Source organism: Trichosurus vulpecula, chromosome 5 (genome assembly GCF_011100635.1).
Source record: "Trichosurus vulpecula isolate mTriVul1 chromosome 5, mTriVul1.pri, whole genome shotgun sequence".
Classification (NCBI taxonomy): Eukaryota; Metazoa; Chordata; class Mammalia; order Diprotodontia; family Phalangeridae; genus Trichosurus; species Trichosurus vulpecula.
The window spans coordinates 114,805,444-114,827,259 of NC_050577.1; the positions used below are offsets into that span (position 1 = coordinate 114,805,444).

General features: G+C 38.6%; 1 protein-coding gene across 1 annotated transcript in view; it reads left to right on the forward strand.

The window, feature by feature from the left end:
* The first annotated feature begins 1,739 nt into the window (after positions 1–1,739).
* Positions 1,740–21,816, forward strand: part of CHCHD3 (coiled-coil-helix-coiled-coil-helix domain containing 3) — a 343,660-nt gene continuing 323,583 nt past the window's right edge. The window contains exons 1-2 of the mRNA XM_036761494.1: positions 1,740–2,017; positions 14,662–14,749. Of these exons, the coding sequence (XP_036617389.1) occupies positions 1,937–2,017; positions 14,662–14,749 (169 nt within the window). The 5' untranslated portion in view covers positions 1,740–1,936. The remainder of the gene's footprint in view (positions 2,018–14,661; positions 14,750–21,816) is intronic.

Consider the following 21,816-nt stretch of genomic DNA (forward strand, 5'->3'; position numbering starts at 1 on the left):
CAACCATTACAGCACTATTTTAGGTGCTGGAGTTAAAAATACAATGAATGAAAAAAATTCTTACTTGCCATAAGCTTACATTTACAATGATGTCATTACTTATTACTGTACTAAATACAATTATGTGCTTACTTGTGTAACATGTAACATTTACAATTTTATATAATCTGGCTCCCATCCATATTTTTCTTCTTTTTGCACTATTTCCATTAAGCTGATTGGCTAGCTGTTTCCTGTAGTAGACATTGCACCTCTCACCTGCCCTGCCTTTATACAGGTGGTTTCCTACATCAGGAAAGCTCTACCTTTTAGAATTCCCAGCTTTCGGACAAAGCACAGCTTAGGTATCCATTCCTACTAGAGGCCTTTCCTGATCCTCTTAGACTTCTTGAAGTCACTTTGTATAACTTCATGCATACTTTGTAGAGCTGTTGTATCTCCTGCAACAGAATGTAAGCTATTTAGGAGTGGGAACTGTTTTTTTTTTTTTTTTTGGTCTTGGTATCTCTACTGCCTAGAACAATGCCTTGCCTGCAATTGAACGGAACTCCCCAGTTGTCAATGCCCCACCACATCACCCAGCCACAATTACTTTGCACATTTTGTATTAACTTATCTGTCTATATATTGTACTTCCCAATACAATGTAAATTTTTTGAGGCCTCTAAGCCCTGTAACTGTTTCCTTCTCCGTTTTGAATCCCTAGACTCTAGCCCAGTGACTAGCACATAGTAGGCTGTTCTCAAGAGCAAATGAGCCAGTGTGGTAGTAGGTTAACCTCTGCTTCAGTTTTCTCAACTGTAAGATGAAGGTAATAGCATTTACCTTCCAGGGTTGTTGTGAGAATCACATGAGATAATATTTGCAAAAGTGTTTCAGTGCAGTGCATGGCATGAAGTAGGCGCCACGCAAATGCTTATTTCCCTTCCTTTCCTTGGTTAGCGAGAGACCACTGAGCTGAGGTCACAGGGGCTGCACCAATCCCTGTTCTTTACCTGCTAACCCAGAAAATGGGATGAATCATCATCTCTATTAATATGGGCTTAAGAATGCTTATTGAACGAACGAATGAATTGAATGAATGAAAGTACAGAGAGGAGCAAAGCAACGCATAGTGTATTAAGTTAAGGTAAATAAGAGCCGAGGTAAAAAAGGGCAAAGGCACAGCCAGGTGGCACAGTGGATAGAGTGGCGGGCCTAGAGTGAGGAAGATGAGCTCAAATCTGGCCTCAGACACTTGCAAGCCGGTCAAGTTACTTAACCCTTTTTGCCTCAGTTACCTCAGCTGTCAAACGTGCTGGAGAAGGAAATGGCAAACCACTCCAGTATTTCTGCCAAGAAAACCCCAAATGGGGGGGGGGGGGTGAAGAGTCAGGACTGAAACAAGTGAACAGCAGCAAAAAAAAAATGTAAAATAAGTGCGATTATTTCGTCTGCTGCTTTTTAGATGAGGAGCCGCTCTTGCAGGTGTGCGTTAATTTCTGGCTCTTTAAGACTACAAATCCCAGAATTCCGTGCCCCACCTGGCTCCTCTCCCGTTTAAGTCTAAGGAGGCCCTAATACCAACCATCCCTCGCCAAACTACAAATCCCATCACACCCATGGGTTCCGGAAACTTTTCTCCTCTGACGAGTTGCCATAGCATCCGGATCGCTGGCCAATTACCCGGGCGCCTGCGAGGAGCTGAGGCGGGTCTTTGGCCACCCGCACCAATAGGGCATGTATTTGCTACTGGGCATGACCGGAAGGATCCTAAGGGGACAGCCGGCGCTGTCTCCTTGCCGCTGTCCCTGCGGTGGCCCGCCTCTCACCCGCGGGGAAGGAACAAGGGCAAGGGGGACCGGGCGGCCTTTGCTCCCGGCGGTGCGGGTGCGTGCGTACCGGACGGGGATCGGGGCTGCTCGGCTGGTGCAGGGCCGCAGTGTGAGCAGGAGTCATGGGCGGGACGTCCAGCACCCGACGGGTCACCTTCGAGGCGGACGAGAATGAGAACATCACGGTGGTGAAGGGCATCCGGGTGAGTGAGGGGGCGGCGGGGTCGAGTGCCAGGGCCCGCGTCTCTGGACTGAGCCCCAAGACCAGTCTACGTAAGCGTGGCCGAGGATACCCGGATGGGGCTGGAGACTTAAAGAGTTTGAGCTGGAAGATTCTTTAGACCTCCAGTAACTGCACTTAACACATGAGGAAACTGAGTCTCAGAGTGGGAAAATGACTTGTCCGAGACCCCTCCTGCCTTTCACTTTATACCTGCCACTAACTGCTCTTGACTCTGGCTGAGCGACCAGAGCTCTCCGTGCCCTCTCTGAGTGGCACCGAGTCCTGGGACCTTGACTTTGCCAGCCTGGGCCTCTGCACTTTCGGGTGGCTCGCGGCTTCCCGCCCTGCCCCAGCTTCTCCAGGTCCCCAGTGCCCTTGGCACCACGTGCCTCCCTTCTCCGCGCTACTTTGTGCGTGTGGGTTGGTGGGTTCCGTATTTTTTTCATATATAGAGGGCCTCTTTATAGTCAAAGAAGTTTGGACTTGGAAAGGACCGTAGAGATCACATCCTGTGGGTCCAACTCTCTCATTTTACTTACTTTTATTTAACTTTCCCCTCTATTTAGAGGAGAAAACAGGTCCACAGTTAGTGAAGTGACTTGTCTAAGTTACACAGGTGGCAGGTCCTGGACCGGAACAGAGGCCTTCCTATTCCAGTACCCTTTCTAACCTTACACCAGCTAGTTCAACCTCTGCCCTCCCTCCCCCACCTTTTTAAAATCACTCTAAGAAACCCAGGCAGTTGGTAGGTAGTGAACTACCTAGTAATTAGGTAGGTAGTGAACAGGTATGTTAGTGTAGTGCAAGATTGAATCAACTTAACATGGAAGTATGTTTTGCACTATTTCAGAATTACAGTTGATAATCACATTTCTTGCCTCCTCAATGGTTGGGGGAGGGGAGGAAGGGAGAGAATTTAGAACTCACAATTTTTAAAAATGAATGTTAAAAATAAACAATAAATTTATATAAAAATGATTAAATCAGCTTCAGATAAATGTTAGAATTGGATTTGTATTATTCCTGCATGAAAGTAAACGGGGTTGGTGTACCAGTCCCTTAGGGTTGGTATATCTTTGCTAACTCCATGCGTTATCCATCACACTTGTTTTTAGAAGTAGGATGTCTAAAACTAATAAATGAAATTATGTTGAAAGAATTTCATAATAACAATTATACACATAAACACACCCTTATTTATTGTGTTGACGCAGAATTAGCCAGATCTAATAAAGTGCTATCTTTAAGTAATTATTACCAGAAAATAAGCTACATAAGTAGTTAGACAACTATAAGCTTTATGCTTTAAATGTGTTGCCATTCTAAGTGAACCAGAATCATGAAATCACAGATTTTGAGAGTGACCTTGATAGCTTTCTAGTTGAAATTATACACAGAAAGAATCCCACTATAACATCTGTTACTGTTCATCCAACTTTGGTTTGAAGATCACCAAAGAGGGGAAACCTGCCACATCTTTAGGGAGGTCATTCCTCTTTTGGATGTTTTAGGAATGTCCAGTTAGAAAGTTTTTATAGTCAATAAGCCTAAATTTGCTTCTTTGCAGATTCCACCTATTGCTCCTGGTTTGGCCTTCTAGGTTCAAATGGAACATATCTAATTCCTTCTTTACACAACAGCCCTTTAAATACTTAAAGACAGCAATTATATACCCCTTGAATCTTCTCTAGGCTAAATGTGACGAGGTCCTTCAATTAATCCTCATATTATATAGAGTCAAGGATCTTCACCGTCCTGGTTCCCCTCCTTTGGACACTACAGTTTATCAATACTCTGCTTAAATATGGCGCTTGGAAAGTGAACACAATACTCCAGATGATGTCTGATGAGGGCAGAATATAGTGAAACTATCATCTCCTTATACCTGGAAGCTAGATCCCAGGATCCTACTAGCTTTTTTGGTTGAGCCACAAATGCTGACTCTTACTGAACTTGCAGTCCACTGAGACCTCCAGATCATTTTAAAAATAACTGCTGTCTTTTCATGCCTGTTGAGCTCAACCTTTTATCTATGATCTAGTTTCTTTTTCATGATATCAATGATAATATCAAGCCTTGTATTACAGTCTCAGGTTGACTTTTTTGAGTTACTCTGTTTAGTCTCTTGGCATCTATTCATTCAGTGAACATTTATTAATCATGTATTATGTGCAAAAGCTCTGTGCTCCATTGTTTGGGGGGAAATATGAGTCAGATACAATCTTTGCCTTCAAGGAGCTCAAAATCTATTTGGGAAATAAGATATACTGTGCTAACATAATTTGTTTTGTGTTATAGGTAAGTGAATAGGAAGCATAGAAGTGAAGTTTTGTGGAAGATTTAAGCAGGGAGAAATGACTTCTGGCATTGGTGGTAGGGATTAGTGAGCTTGAAGGGTAGGTGGGATTTCAACAGGTTAATATGAGGCTTCAGGAAGGGAGCAGGGAGCTTACGTGGTAAATACAGGTTGGACTGAGCAAATGTATGAAGGTGGGAGTTGCCTCAGATTTATTCAGGAAAAAATTTAAAAGGTAGGGTGTGAATTGTTTGATATCCAGTCACAGGTGGTTGCTTATGGATTTTATTTAATTGTTTTTCTGATAAGGGAAAACTCTATTAGAACACTGAGGGCCTATCAGGGGGAAAAACTGTAGTATTAAAAAAAGGGCACCAATTAAATTTTACTCTCTTCTGTAGATGTAGAGGTTGGAGTAGCTTGTGAAGGTTATTAAGATCAGAACTAAGAAGTTAGGGCTTTTTAAAGTAGGCAATGAGGAACCATTAAAGGTTTGAGCAGGTGAGACTTGGGCTGATCAGAGGTGCACATCAGAGTGATTTACCTGAAGACAGGTGTGTAGGAGGAGTCAGCTCAGTAGGCAAAAACTAGAGTTGAAGGGATCAGGTAGAACAGTGTTGCAACAGTCCCAGTAAAAGAGACTGAGCTTGAACTAGGACAGTAGCAGTGGAAATGGAAAGGACTAGAAGCATTTAAGAGGTGTTTTAGAAGTAGAATTGAAAGTACCCGACAAATGACATGGGGTTTAAGGAAGAGAGAGGAACAAAGATGATTCTCAGGTTTTGAACCTGAATAACTAGGAGCACCATTGACAGAATTAGGAGAGTTAGGATGAGTGAAAGGGAGGGGGAAAAGGGATTAGTTTGGTTTTGGACACTTTGGGCTTGAGGGTTTGGTGGGACATCCAGACAGAGATGTTTAGCAGAGCCTTGGAGATTTGAAAAAAGGTCATTTAGAAGTCATTTACATAGACGTCAAAGGATCTTCCTTCTAGAAGTACAAGGGATAGATGTCATATAGATTATTTACCTCATTTTGAAGGTGAGGAAACAGGCCAAAAGAGGAAGGAAGGAAACAAGCATTTATTAAGCACTTATGATGTGCCAGGCAGTGCTGAACACTTTACTAATATTGTCTTATTTGATCCTCACAACAATTCTCTGAGGTAGGTGCTATTGTCTCCCTTTTATAGTTGAAGAAACTAAGGTAGACAAAGGTTAATTGACTTGCCCAGGATTTCACAGGTAATAAATATCAGAGGTGGGATTTAAACCAAGGTCCTTTGAATTCAGAGTCAGTGTTCTTTTCACTGTTATCCACTTCAGATAATAGTTGAAGTTGCAAGAGTGAAATAAGATTGTCAAAGGAGAGAGAAGAGGAAGAGGATCAAGAGCAGATCATAGAGTGATCAATGTTGGAAGAGAAAGAAGAGCCTAGATCAGGGATTCCTTTTTTCTTTTTGGCTGTTTAGTATAGGAGACCTTCTCATTTTTATTTTTTTTATTTTTAATATTTTTTCCCCAATTACATGTAAAAGCAATTTCCAACATTTTTTTTAAAGTTTTGAGTTCCAAATTCTGTCCTTCCCTTCCTCCCTACTCCATCCCTGAGATGTTAAGCAATCTGCTGTAAAATATTTCCATATCAGTCATTTTGTGGAAGAAAGCGCGAATAAAACAAAAAAAGAAAGAAAGTGAAAAATAGTATGTTTCAGTCTGTATTCAGACACAATCAGTTCTTTCTCTGAAGGTGGATAACATCTTGCATCGTGAGTCCTGTGAAATTGCCTTGGATCATTGTGTTGCTGAGAGTAGCTGCGTCATTCGCAGTTGTTTATGGTACGATATTGCTCATACCACGTATGATGTTCTCCTGGTTCTGCTCACTTCACTCTGTATCAGTTTATGTTAAGTCTTTCCAGGTTTTCTGAAATCATCCTGCTCATCATGTCTTATAGCACAATAATATTCCATTACAATCGTATGCCACAGCTTGTTCAGCCCTTTCCCAGTTGATGGGCATCCCCTCAATTTCCAATTCTTAGCCACCACAGAAAGAATTGCTATAAATGTTTTTGTATAAATAGGTCCTTTCCCCCTTTTTTAAAAATCTCTTTGAGATAACAGACATAGTAGTGGTATTGCTGGAGTCAGAGAGTGTGTACAGTTTGATTACCCTCTGGACATAGTTCCAAATTGCTCTCCAGACTGGTTGGATCAGTTCACAACTCCACCAACAGGGCCTTAAGGTCCCAGTTTTCCCACATCCCCTCCAACATGTATCAGTTTCCTTTTCTGTCATGTTAGCCAATCTTAGATTGGGGTTCTTAACCTGGTGTTTGTAAACTTGTTTTAAAAACTAGTTTGACAGCTGTATTCAGTGTAATGGGTTTCTGTGGTAGTTCTGTGTTTTTTATTTTATGCATTTAAAAATACTGTTCTGTGAAAGATTCTGTAGACTTCACCAAGGGGATCCTCCACACAAAAAGTTTTAAGACCCTGCTCATCTGGCTGAAGCCTGGTGTGTGGCCATTTAAGGTTTGCACATGCTTTACACACATTCTCATTTCTCCCATTTTGTAGTTGAGGAAACGGAGGCTCTGAGAAGCAGCTTAGGTGGCAAGATAGACGATTGGGCCTGGAGTCAGAGAGACCTGAGTTTACATCCAACTTCTGGCACTGACTTGTTCTCTGAACTTGGGCAAGTCACTTAACCTCTACTTGTCTCAGTTTCTTCAGCTGTAAAATAGGGATAATACCTACCTTGTAGGGTTGTTGTGAGGATCAGATGGTACAGTGTTTGTAAAATCCCTAGCACAGGTCCTGGCACAAAGTTGGTTCTTAGTACTGATTTCCTTCCTTAATTAATTTAGTCCATCAACAAGCATTTTTAAATGCCAGATCCTCTGCTCAGGGCTGAGGTACAAGGGAAAACATGAATCACTTCCTGCCACCGAGGACCTTACATACTACTGGGATACACAAGATGTACACGTGCAAATATATACAAAATAACTGCAAGGTAATACTTGAGAAGGTGGCACTCATGGCTTCAGAACTCAAGAAAGACTCGTGGAGGTGACATTTGAGTGAGCGTTAGAGGAAGCTAGGGATCCCAGCATCCAATTGGGGGTGGGGGTGGGGCACGTTCCAGGGAGACAGCATGTTCAAAGGCATGGAGATGGTAAATTGAAACTTGTATGTGAAGGAAAACCTGTGAGAAGTCGCTTTTGGTTGGTGTGAAGAATGTGAAGTAATGTGCTATAAGTTTGGAAAGGTAGGTAAGAAGCACATTGTGAGGGGCCTTTAATATTTAGCAGAGGTGTTTGTATTGGATCATGGAGATTCACAGGAGTTTATTGAACAGGGGAGTGCCATGATTAGACCTATGCTTTAGGAATGTCTTTTTGGCAACTGTGTATAAGATGGATTGGATAGGAGAAGAGGCCCTGGGTTGTGAAGGGCTGCGGAAGATTGCTGACAGAAATTAATGATCTAAAATTGCGAATGAAACCAGAAGAAAAAAACAGGTTTTGGGGAAAAGATAAACTTATTTTTGGACATTTTCAGTTTGAGTTGCTGATGAGACTTCCAGTTGGCAGTGTCCTGTACAGGAATTAGTCATGTGGTCTTGGAGCTTGGAAGAGAAATCAGCACTGGAATATAGATTTAGCAATAAAATTGACATATAAGTACTTTAAGCTTTATAAAACACTTTTAGAATCATCTGAAATCATAAATTGAAGGGACAAAGTGAGAGATTGTTAAAGAGTGTAGAGAGAGGAAAAACCTTGGGCAACACTCAACTTGAGGGTTCAGGAAGGGAAATGGTTAGCTGGGAAGGGATGCTTAAATATATAGAAGAATCAGAAGACTATGGCATGTCTGCTGTGAAGGAAAGAAGAGACAAACAGTAAGAGATAGTAATCAGGAGTGCCCAATGCTATAGGGAGGTCAAGGAAAATGAAGACTGAGAAAAGGCCATTCACTTTTTAGGAGATCTTTCTTCATCCCTACAGGTGCTAGTGCTTTTGCTTCTAATGCTACCTTTCATCTATTGTGTATGTGTCCTGTATATATTGATTTCTCTATGTGTTGTTTTACCCATTAGAATATAAGTTCTTTGGGGGTAGGGATTGTCCTGGCACAGAGTAAATACTTAATAAAGACTTGTTGATTGACAGAGCTGGGGATATTTAATCTGGAGAATTCTCAGGCATGACATTTGAAGGGCTGTCACCTGGAAGAAGGATTCTTCCTTTATTCTCTTAGCCTGGGGGGGGGGGCGGGGAGGGGGGCAGAACAGCTGACTGGAAGTTGCAGGGGCAAACTCAGGAGGTTAGATGCAAGGCGAAGCTTTGCAGCAATTAGAGATGTCCAAAAGTGAAAGGGGCTGCCTCAGAAGAAAGTGGATTTCTCCTTGTGGGAGACAAAGGCTGCATGACCAGTTTTTGGATAGGATTCTTTTAGTACTGGTTGGGTTAGATGGTTGCTGTGGTCCCTTCTGTGAGGTTATGGGATCAGATATTCATTTTACAGTTGAAGAAACTAGGGCTCAGAGAGGTTAAATGACTTACCCAGGGGTATGGCTAGTAACCACTACAATGTCTGAGTGACTTTTGAGATATCTAGAGGCAGAAATCAGATTGCAAGAGGTTGACAAGTAGAGGCATTGGATGTAGATGGTTTTTAATTTTTTTGTTTTTATGGATATCTTTTAGTTTTACATTGCCTTAATTTTTTTTTTATTATATCCCTCCTCACTCCTCTACCGAGTGAGCTGTCTGTTGTAGCAAAGAATCAAAAAGAAAGAGGAGAAAAATAGTTCAGCAGAACTAGCCAACTTTCACCTAGGGTTGGGGAGGAGAAGTGATGTGGCAATGGGATGGGGTAGAGGGTCATGGGAAGGATTAGGGAGACCTCAGGATGTTTGTAGTAATGTGAGGAGGTGAGAGAGGGAGGAGGAAGGGGGGGGAGGGAGAAAGAGAAAGGGGGGTAGGGAGGGGAGGAAAGGAAGATTGCAGATGCATGAAAGATGAAATGATTACTGGCATAAAGGTCCTGGAGAAGAGGCAGGGTTAAAGAACATAGAGAATTAGCCTTATAGAAAATTAGGTATACCTCTTCCTCTGTGACTTAAGTGAAGGAGGAGGGACTGATGATACTGAGAAGTGTAAAGACTTGGATGGAGGGGAGTTGAGGGAAGCCCCCTTTGGATGGCATCAGCTTTTACAGTGAAGTAGTCTTCACAGCATAGTTGGAAAGAGGTTGTCACTTAATCTGAGGCATACATAGAGTACTGTTCAGTGTTATATATCAAATGTCTGGCTCTCCTGGTTATAGCATAATGTCCATATGGTCAAAATTTAGACTTGAACCTTGAATAACTCAGTAAACTTTGCATGAAGAAAAATAACCCAGTTCCGGTCAGTCTCTGACGTGAGAAGAGAGTATATTCATGGCTTAGTACAACCCTTCATTGATACTAGAAAATAGATTGAAAGTTGATGTTGTGAATGAGTTAGTGGTGTCACTAACAGCATTTTGGTACAACTAGAACACAAGGCTTTCAGCTTTTATTGTAGGAATTATTTTAACCTTTGAATCTGTTCTCAGATTTTTTTTGCTAAGACCCTTTTGACATCTGACAGTTTTAGGAATTCTTTCTATTTTTACCTAGTTTTTTTTTTCTTCTTTCAGCAAGTATTTAACAGAATTTTCCAGGGTCTTGCATTTTCCTTTTACTCTTCACATTTGGGAAGGGGTGGTAAAAGAATAAGAGTTCATTAAGTTTCAGTTACATCCGAAGCACTGTGGTAAATGCTTTACAAATATCTCATTTAAACCCTGTGAGGTAGGTGCTATTTTTATTCCCATTTTACAGTTGAGAAAACTGAGTCAGACAGATTAAGTCTGCCTAGGGTCACACAGCTGGTAATGTCTGAGGCTGTACCTAGGTCTTCCTGACTCCAGGTCCACTGTGTCATCTAGCTGCCTAGCATTTACCAGTCTTCTTTCTCAATGTTCCCCAGTCTCCTCGTTCATCATCCTGTTTCTATCCTGTTTCCAGGTACTAACATGAAACTGGTACCTTAAAGGGGTCTCTAGATACCCATTTATGTGTGGTATTTTAGGATGGATTTCCTTCAGCATAAGATGAACTTCTAGTGACAGAATTGTCAAAGCAGTTCCAGGGAAGTACTCACATTATATTTGCTTAATAGGATTTTTGCGAGCACCTGCTGTGCGTGTATGGGTAGTAAGCCCACAATAGAGACTTTCACAGGTTTATCTCAAACATCAAAGCCATATGAGGGAATTTGCCAAAAGCTAATGTCAAATTCAATAAGTATGTTTTCAAAGTAATACTTTTCATGCTTTCTAAGTGTCACCTAATCTCCACAACTGGGCTTCAGAGTTGCAAGCCAAATTAATAGGCATCAGTTATGAGACACATAATATATGCTATGTGAGTCACCAGCAATGGGAATTTCCATCCTTATGGTTCTGCCCATAGTGGGAAGAGATGGTGTTGTTGGATGTTTCTGGAAGAGAGGGAATTTTCCTGACAGGCATGGTAGTATGGTGGAGGGTAGGCTGGCTGTTCAGTTGGTGATATTTATTGAGTAAATAAAAACTGTGGTAGTATTCTATGTGAAGAGTACTCTACTTTATAGAGAATGGAAATTTTAAAAAACATAAAATTTAGAAAGAGCATCATCTCTATATAATTCATTGACCAGTAAAGATTGCTTTAAGGAGTTATGGAAAATGGGAAGGATAAATCCAAAGTCATTTATTGCATTCTCTTGTGATTGATTGGTTCGACATATCTCCTCTTTCACTCATATTTTCCTTTGCCTTAAAGGAATGAGGAGCGTTGTTCTTCCCTTCCCATAGTTTCTGGGGTTTATAACTGTTGGCAGGGAAAGAGATCCTAGTAATTGGAAGGAGTTGCATATGAATGCATATTTCACTGCATTCAGAAGAGTTGTCATAATGGTGTGGTATAGTAGATAGAATACTGGACTTGGCATCAGAAAGACCTGGATTCAAATCCCTCCTCAGTCACTTATTATTGGTGTGAACAGACCCTGTTTCATTTGTAGTATGTCACTTAACCTCTGTTTAGCATAGTTTCCTCTTCTATAAAATGGGGAGAATAGTCTATCTCCAGGATTGTTAGGATAAAATGGAGTATTTGTAAAGTGCTTTGAAAACCTTAACATATAGATAAGTCATAGATTTGGTATCTTATTACCCAAGGACTTGGAGAATTCCTCTTTAAATAATATGGTAAACTTAAACATCCATAAAAATGTGTGGGCTTCTAAGGAACAACTCAGTTCTTTATAAGTAGGAGAATTACCTGGTATGAGGAGCCATTCTTTTTTTTTTTTTTTCCATCTTTTAATAAATTTTTTTATTTCATTAAATATTTCCCAATACCATACAAAAAATTTTAACATTCATAAATTTAAAGTTCCAGATTCTTTCTTTCCCATCCATCATCCAATGAGAAGGCAAGCAATATGATATTGATTATGCATGCAAAGTCATGTAAAACGTATTTCCACATTAGCCATGTTGCAAAAGAACCCCACCTGCTCCCAACAGACCTTTTCTGCAGATCTTCTAAGTTGTCTTTGACTGGAAAATTACTTCACCTTGTCCTTTGTGAGAGTTCTGCTGCTCTGGGAATTGTTTTAGGGCATTATTTAAAGGTATTGGGAGAGTTTTAGGGAGAGTTCAAGCGAGTTGCTGCCTTTTCTCTGCCATCTTGCCTCCTGGTTCTGCTCATTTTACTTTGCATCAGTTCATATAAGTCTTGCCAGGTTTTTCTGAAACCATCCTGCTCATCATTTCTTATAGCACAGTAATATTCCATAATAGTCATATGCCACAACTTGTTCATCCATTTTCCAGTTAATGGGCATCCCCTCAATTTCTTTGCTGCCACAAAAAACAGCTGCTATAAACACTTTTGTACATATAGGTCTGTTTCTCTTTTCTTTGATTTCTTTGAGATACAGACCTACTAATGATATTGCTGGGCCAAAAGGTATTCATAGTCTTATAGCCCTATGAGTATAGTTCCAAATTGTTCTCCAGAATGATTGGACCAGTTCATAACTACCAACAGTACATTATTGTTCCTATTTTTCCACATCCCTCTAGCATTTGTCATTTTCTTTTTCTGTCATAGCCAATCTTTCAGGTAGGACGTGGTATCTTAGAACTGTTTTAATGTGCATTTCTTTAATCATTATTGATTTATAGAATTTTTTATATGACTATAAATAACTTTGATTTTTTCTTCTGAAAATTGCCAGTTCATATCCTTTGACCATTTGTCAACTGGAGAATAACTTGTATTTTTATAAATTTTATTCAGTTTCCTACATATTTGAGAAATGAGGCCTTTATTAGAGAAACTAAATTTTTACCCAGTGTCCTCTTTTTCATCTAATTTTGGCTGCATTAGTTTTGTTTGTGCAAAAGCTTTTTTTAAAATTTTGTGTAATTAAAATTATCCAATTTACCTCCCAGAGGAACCCCTTTTCTTAGAAAGGGGAGATTGGTATGGGAGACTTGCAGCTCTTATCAGGTACTGTATCTCTCTTTACAGGTGATATGACTTACTTAGCAAGCTCCAGAGAATCACCAAAAATTTAATTGAGACAAGCCTCATTAAAATATCAGGATATGAAAATGAATCAACAAAATTATTAGTATTTCTGAATATTACTAATAAAGTTAGGAGGCTAAAGTTAAGAAAGAGCTAGGAAGAGAAATTTATTTCAAACAAGATTTATTAAATAGTTAACTTACAAAGACATGCTCAGGGCAAATGAAGACCTAAATGATTGAAGAGATATTAGCATTCATGTCTGAGCTGTATAAATACAGTAAAAATGAATGATATTTTTCAGTTCATTTTACAGTTCTAGTACTATAGTACTATACCAATCACATATAACCAAAGGATACTTTATATAATTAGGAAAAATAACAAAATTCTCTTGGAGGAATGAATACCAAAGTTGAAAATAGCAGGAAAGAAGTAGGAACCAGGAGTGCTTAGTGCTGCTATCAGAACTCAAACTCTGTTACAAAGCAGAATTATCAAAACTACCTGGTGTTGATAAAAAAATAAAAGTTGATTAGTAGACTTGAGTGGCTAAGTAAAACCTAGAGACAAATGTGTGCAGTTGTCTAATGCTTGACAAATTCAGTGTCATGAATTGCTAGGGCCAGAACTCTTTATTCTGTGAGAATACTAGGCAAACTGGAAAGCAGTCAGGCAAAAAATAGGTTTGGATCAGTAGTTTATAACACGTAATACATTAAATTTCTGCTGTAGGTTTTCCAATTTATAATATGAAGATGCTCTGTGTGAATATGAAGAAATCTTGGTGTATGTTATATTCAGGGAAATAATTTTCTGTGTGCAAATTCAAACTGAGTTTAATTTAGTTTAACACAGTTGTCAGGCTTGCCTTTGGTCTCCTGGGTTGGCTGTTCACTTGTTCTCACTGGTCTAAGAGACAGCAATACATACATACATACATATATATATATACATATATATGTATATATATATGTTTTCCTAGGCCCCAATTATAACCCTTTGTATTCAGAGTGAAACTACTTTTATCTGAACCCCTCTCTATTTATTTGCTACTCACTTAGATTTGTTCTAGCGTCTCATGACAAAAATCTCATCTCTGTACGTTAGATCTGTATGTGTGAGCAGATTGTTGTTAGCTGGTGGTACTTGACTTTCAAAGCTTTTCCTGTTTCTGTTCAGTTGATAAATTCTTTGCTTCCTATTTTAGCTTCTTTAATCTGGTCAAAATTGTTTTCAAAACTTTTGCTTCTCTAAATGTCTCTCTTTTTCCTTGATGTTCATTTTCCTCTTTTTAGTTCAGACATATTGGGTAGTCATCTTGTAGGCTTTTAATCTTAAAACTAGCATTTCTAAGCCTCATTTTTACATTCCATAAGTTTTTCCTCCATGATCAAAAAATAGGTATGTGTTATGTGGGGTGTGTGTGTGTGTGTATGTGTGTATTTGACATGAGAAATTAATGGAGGATAAGAAGAAATGTGGTACTGCTACTGTGGAGTACATTTTCAAAAGCTAATACAGTTCTTATTTTTTGCTTAACTTCTTACTCATCCTAATTTTCTGTAGACCAGTCGTTATGCACAAAAATGTGTGTGTGTGTGTGTGTGTGTGTGTGACTGTATGACTTGGACTTTTTGTGTCATTTGTATTACATACTGTTTTCTAACTGATTTTATTGGATGCTGGTTGTTTTTCAGCTTTCAGAAAATGTTATTGGGCGAATGAAGGAATCCTCTCCATCTGGCTCAAAGTCTCCGAGTACCTCTCATGGTTATGATTCTAAAGGTATTTCTAAACTTTTAACTTTTGTGAATTTTTAACAGAAAAATCACAGGTTTAGGAGGTTAGATGGTTATATGAAGAGATCCCTTATTGTTTTGGATTATACTTTCCTCCATTAACTAGTGATATATACATACTAATCACTTAATAAAATATCTGAATTGAACTGAATTATGGGAGCTTTTGCCCTTTAACCAGCCTTGGGAATTTTAGGTTCTACCTGAAACAAATAGCAAAACTCCTCTTGAAATTTTTTATATTTTGGATGGGTTTTCTTTCACCTCTTTTCTTTACATTTAAAAAGTCTTGATTTCTAATCTGTTTTCTGTGCCCTTTCTGTGACTTTGTAACTTTCTTTGCCTTTTTCTCTTTCTGTTAAGTAGAGACAACTTGATGTTCTTATCTACCTTACAAGTATATTGTAAGGATTTAGAGATTAATATTTACTAAAAATGTTGAAATTAAAAAGCATTACAAAAATATTTATCTTCTGTTATTTAAATTAATAAAGTACTATTTACAATGTAAATTTGCTTTCTGAATTTGAAAAGTTGGAATTGTTTACTTCCATGTTTTACAAAATTTAGTGTAATTTAAAATTATTATAAATCAGCAGATGAGTAAGTTTCCCCTAGTGTGCTTTGGATCATTCGTGCGACTGTGTAGTTAACTTCAGTTTATATATACTTCCCAACCTCTGTTTCATCTAGTAATTCCAGTTAGTTCTTGGTTCTCTTCATTTTACTGGAACTGAGAGATAGAAAATAGTGCATTCTGTTCTCATCCATTTCCTGTCTTTTCTGATGCACACACTTACATTGCTAGAGAAGTACAGAATTTGGATGGTCAACATTAAAGAGATGTTTCTGTAGTAACACTGGAAAGTACTGCCTGAGGAAAAACTAGCAGCACAATGTCATTGTGCTTTTTCCTTGTCTGAAAACCTGATGGCAACAACAGTAGACATCGGTTAACTCTTTTTGTGCCAGAGGCTGCTGAACTCTGTGTCAGAAGCAGAGAAATTTTTTCCTGTTAGCATAAGTTAAATTCCATGGAATTCCATTCCATAAGTTGAATTTAGAGGAATTATCAAGCTTTTCTTAATGTACTGCATAGTAATTCAAGCAATATTTGATAAAAATTAAATTTCATCTTGAAAAATTTTTATTTATGTAACCACTTGGTTATACAGAGCCTGGAAATTTCCCACTGCTTTCTGTGTTATGACGATCTTGTGACTGAGTCATAGAGAAGGTACACAGTGTTGAAAGTGGTGATTGTCTGAAGTTCATGATGGAGATCAGTCAGATAGATTTGCCTCTTAGCATTATGCCAGGTCAACTCAGAAAATAACTCTCATTCTGTAAATGGCTTTCTCTCTTATCTGCTTACTTTTCTAATAAGTCTCCTTGTCTGATCCTTATGTGAAGGAGACAAGTTGATCCACTTGTGTGAGTTTTTCAGATTGTGTTTTGTGAAAATGGATGGATAGGTATTGGCTGTGGGCAGCTAGGTGGCTCAGTGAATAAAGTGCTGGGCCTAGAGTTAGGAAGACTCATCTTCCTGAGTCCAAATCTGGCCTTAGACATTTACTAGCTGTATGACCCTAGGCAAGTCACTTAACCCAGTTTGACTCAGTTTCCTCATCTGGAAAATGAGCTGGAGAAGGAAATGGCAAACCACTTCAGTATCTTTGCCAAGAAAACCCAAAATGGAGTCATAAAGAGTCAGACACGACTGAACAACCACAAAAGATAGTATCTGGTTCTAGACTTAAAGTTTAACCTAAAGAACTTTTTTATTATAGTCAACACATAACCAGGAGTGTGAAGACAGGTAAAACATGACACAGAGTTTGGCACAGAGCTTCGCAGGAGAATATAGGATGTTTGATAAGGACTGACACCAGAGTTCTCCCTCTCCCTGCTACTGACTCCCAAAAAATGAAAACCAAAAACTTGTCCGAATGATTGCTCCTTAAGAGACATATTGTTGGCCCATTGTGATGTCAGTGTGATCATGTTGGCATTTTGGCACTCTTGTAATGTACTAATTCACCAAGCTTCTCGGGTGCAAACACTACATTGTTAAACCTCTGCCTGACATTTCTGGCTAAGCCTGAGGTCTAAAATTCAGGGTGCTGTTAACAAGCCCCTGATTTTAACCCTGGTATTCCCTTGTTTGAGATGCCTGCTTGCCTTCCTATTAATTGTATGTCGTTGGCCAGGCCATTTAATTTCTCTCAGCTTTACTTTTCTTCATATGTAAAATGGGATAGTAATGCTTTTAACATTTAGCTAAAAGGTCTTTGTGAACTTTAAGGTACTATATAAGTGTCAAGCTGTTGTTATAGTAGATTTCTGATATGAGCATCAGTATCTATAGACTTAGTTAACAGATAGTGAGATGTCCGTAAGGTGGCTTGTGAAATTAATTTTAGTGACAACGCAGCGGGAATCGTAGTGAGAATAAATGAGGACAAACCTATTCTGTCACCCTTCTCCTGACCGATTCTTCCTACTTTAAGACCTTTAGTCACTTGGATCATCTAGGAAACCAAGATTTCGGGAAGGTTTCCTTTGAGATGTACCTCAGATGGTTCACATTGCCTTTCTAATGGGTTTGACTTGGCCATTAATGCAAAACAGGTTCTTTTAGTGTTTTGCTGGTGTCACCCTGCCTTTCCCTATGTTTAAGAGGGAATTAAAAAAGACTTGGTGTATCTATTTGGAAAGGCTATTGACTACTTCTTTTGATTTTCTTAGGATTGAAAAATTGAAACTAGATACTGATTATATAGAGTTTACGTAGAATTTTTCCACTTAGACTTTTAAAAATGAACACCAGAGCTGAAATATTGGCATCAGTAAGATGTTGGACAATAGGGGTAGGTAGTATTGTGGGTGAGACATGGTAGTGTTTTTATGGCCAGGGTTTTTATCAGCCTTTTACTATTTTTCTCAAAGTCAAGCAGATAATAAATACATTGGATAAGAGTTGAATTTTTAGAATTAATTTATTTTTCCCCTGGCATACTTTTTTATAGGCACTTGGCCTGTGGTCTGGGGCCACTTTGCATGATTGAACTGTAAGGATAATGCTTTTGAGAAATTGAGAGCCTTAGGCCTTTTATACATGTGAACTAAATATGTCTATAGTAAATTATTTTTGAGAATAGAATTTATGTTGTAGGAGAGGGTAAATTTCCCCTGAAACTATTTTTTGCTCAACTTTTAACCAGACCAGTGGCTCATTGCAATAAGTACTTTGCATGTTAAGTTGTTTTTAGCAAAATAATGTATTCTGTGATACCCAAAGCAGACTGTGATGCCGCTTTAATAAATGAATATGCTCTGAAGAATTTCTGTGTCCTTGCTATCTCTTTGCTTTTTTTTTTAAACACTACACCCTTTCACCCCTGCTGTTGCCGTCTTAGTTTCTTGTTTAGACTGACATAAAAAGATAACTTTTTATTAGAATATTTGCCTACTTTTTAGTAATATCTTTTATCTGTGATTTTTAACATCCATGTTGGAACGTTGACTTTCTTCCTCCTACATTGATCTCTTTCTCTTTTGGAACATCTGGTGATTCAGATGTTCCATTTTTGACCCTGCTTTTTCCTAAGGAAATTGTGCCCCAAAATCAATATGAAGAAGTAAGTGTAAGATCAGGCAGAGAGATAGGTAGGAGCTATTTGTTGATTTTCTAAGCCTTTGAGAACTAGAGGAAAATGATGAATCTGAGAAAAGACAAATGAACTCACCTTTATTACCATCCCCACTGTAAGTTTCTGTGTAAATTTCTTGTCACTGAAAAATAGGAACAATTTATGTTAACTATATTACAGTGATCACTAAGTATTTGGCAGGCTTAAAATCTGCAGAAACCAATTTGTATAGGAAACAGCGTAGCCCCAACAAAACAACATTAATTTAGGTAAACAAATTCATGCATACTTTCTAGGTTATTTTCTTCAGGGAACTGATCCTCTTGGTGTACCATGTCCAGACTCATTTAGTCTTAGCCCTACATGAAGAGTGAACAGTAAACAAGTCTGTCATTTTTACCCATTTTATAAGATGTGAAAATAGTTACAAAGGCAAAAGAGGTAGCAAGGTGTAGATGATAGCTGTCCTTGAGGACAAGAGTTCCTGGATTTGAACTTTGATTGTGTGACACATACTGGCTGTTTGATTCTAGGGAAGTCATTTAACTGGTCCCTGTTTGCCTCAGTTTCCTCATCTGTAAAATGAGCTGGAGATGGAAATGGCAAACCACTCTAGTATCTTTGCCACGAAAATCCCCAGAAGGCGTTACAAAGAGTCACACTTGACTGATGCGTTTATATCACCACAACAAAGTCATTTAAGTTTGGCTGTGTTCTAGGTGACTCTTAAGATTGTAAATTGCAGAAAAGTTGCCTATTTGCATTGGTGGAGGAAGTTTCCTATACTTATGAAGTCATAGATCCACTCCCATCCCTGTTCCTCCACAAGGGCATATTTTCTTGATATCTGAGATCTTTAGGTATACATGTGAAATCTTATTGGTTAATCAGTTGAATAGTCATTGCTTTAAATCTCATATGATGACTTTTTTCCCTTGACTGACCTAAATTAAGGGACACGTACTGCTGAATTGAAGGTCCTGAATGGAGTTTTCAGAGGTCGTGTTGTTGAGTTGTTTTTCAACAGTCATTCTATTAGACAAAATAGGATAAACAATATAAAATTATAGAATTTGTTAAAGGATGAGAGTCAGTTTAATTTGGTAGAGTGCTGTACATGGAGTCTGGATAACCTAGATTTGAATACTGCTTCAAAATAACATTTGTGTGACCATAGGCAAGTAACTGAACTTCTAGCCTTAGGTTCTTCATCTATAAGAATGATAATAATTACACTTAACCTCATTGGGTTTTCATGAAGATGACATGGGATAAGGTGAATAAAGTACTTTGAAAATCTTAAAGCTTTTATATAAAGGGGAGCTCTTTTTATTCTTACTATTAGTGTTTGCCCAAGACTGTCAGCAAATATTGAGTGACTACTGGGCATGGGGGAAAGGACCTTGAGGAAAAACTGCCCAAAAGGGATGGGGTGGTGTAATAGCAATTTAGATTTGAAGATCTTTCCCACCCATTAATAGGCCATGGGACCTGCTTACATCACAGGAAGCCCAAGTTGTGGTGGGAGGAGCTTGCTGAAAGGAAAAGGAAGTAGTGTCACAGGAAATGCTGAGAGCAGTTACGACAATTAGAACTGAGGGAAAGAGCACACCTGTGATAGCTGTGCTGTAAGTTTTTGGGAAGTCCCCAGCAGGGATCAAATGGTTTTAATATGGCAATACTCCATGCTGTGATATTGTGTTTTAAGTTCCTTGCTGTTATGATAAAGTGGGCTTATTGTTGTGGGAGTTGGTTGCTTAGTTATGGGATCTGGTCCTCTGGTGTCTGAATAAATGGTTTACTTCTTCTACCTTCTATGTGGAGAGTCTTGTATATTTTGCGATATAGACCCACATAGGCATTTTGACAGTTATCATCTGTATTGTGATTATTGCCTTACTGATACAGGTGGGGGACAATTTTTCCTCCTTTACATTTTGTTTCCTTTACATTCTAGTCAGAAGGATAAGAATTATACACGGAAAAGTGCCATATGGCCTAGGGCAGTGAATTGAGGTCTTAATAAGTAATGCAATTAGTAACTTCCTTAAGAGTTGAAAGAAAACCATGTAGAAAGAAAACATGTCCAATGACTCAGGTCCAGCCCTGTCTCCCTCATCTTTGACTAACTAAATTGAGTGATTGGTCCTCATTGTAAGGAAGTGTGGTTTCTGCTTAAAGCTCTACCCTAAGGCTCTGAGAGATGATTGAGGCATTGTTTTCTTGAGTCAGATATGATCCTGTCATCTGCTTCCACTAAAAAATTTTAGATCTTCCATAACTCCCTTTAGCTTTTTAAGTGAAAGACACAATTTTTAACTATCATTTAAAACCCTTTAAAATCTGACTTTACCTTTCTATTCTAAAGTTATCCCAATATTTATTCCCTGTACACCACTCCCCATTTCCTACCACCTTGCCTTACTCTCTAGAATGCCCCGTCTTTGTAATGTACTTCTTCATTTGTGCTTTGTAGAATCTTGAGTTTCTTTCAAAGAACAGATCAAGTGCCCCTTCTTACAAGAGAGTTTTACTAATCTATCTAATTATTAATGCAGTACCTTTTGGTAATGCTTTGCATATGCTTTGTGTTTACTTACTTGGGTACATATAGCCACCCAATGGAATGTAAACCCTTTGAGGACAAGGGCTGTTTTGTTTCTGCTTTTCTTTTTCTAGTGCTTACAGTGCCTTGCATTTAGTATGTTCTTAATAAATGTTGTTTTGTCTTTTTTGATTTTTAAAAATTCTTTACTGAATTAAGAATTCTATGCATAGGTTTTCGTATTTTGTACTGATACATTTAGCATTGGATTCTCACTATATATATTTATCAGGGTGAAGAAATGGGAAGAATAGAATCCCTAAGAAGGATAGAATGTAGCGCTGGGAGAGATGCAATGATAAATAAAATAGAACTTGGTCTCACGGAACTTATAGTCTAGTTGGGGTGGTAAGACATGTTCACAGATGTTTCAATACAATTTAGAATATGATTTATATGTATAGGATAACCTTATAATTAAATGTGTCTAAAAATGCATTTATAGTTCCCTGCCTCATTTTGGATTAACTCTGATTGGAAGTTTTTCTTTATGTAGAGCTCTAATCTATCCACTTGTACTTTCCATGTTGTGGAATTGGTTTTGACCTTGAGGCTTGACAATCCAGCTCTCCTCCTCTTTCAAAATGATGCTTTTTCAAATCTCTGCAGACAGTTAAACTGTTCCTCCAAACCTCTTCTACAGACCAGCACCTTATTTATGTGCTCTTAACTCTGTGGGCAAGGATTATACTTTACTAAGACTTTGCCTCCTTCATGGTATTATGCCCAGTGGGTGCTCTATGCTTATAAGGTAGATAAATTTGTTGTTCTTATGATGAAATTCATCTCTTACAT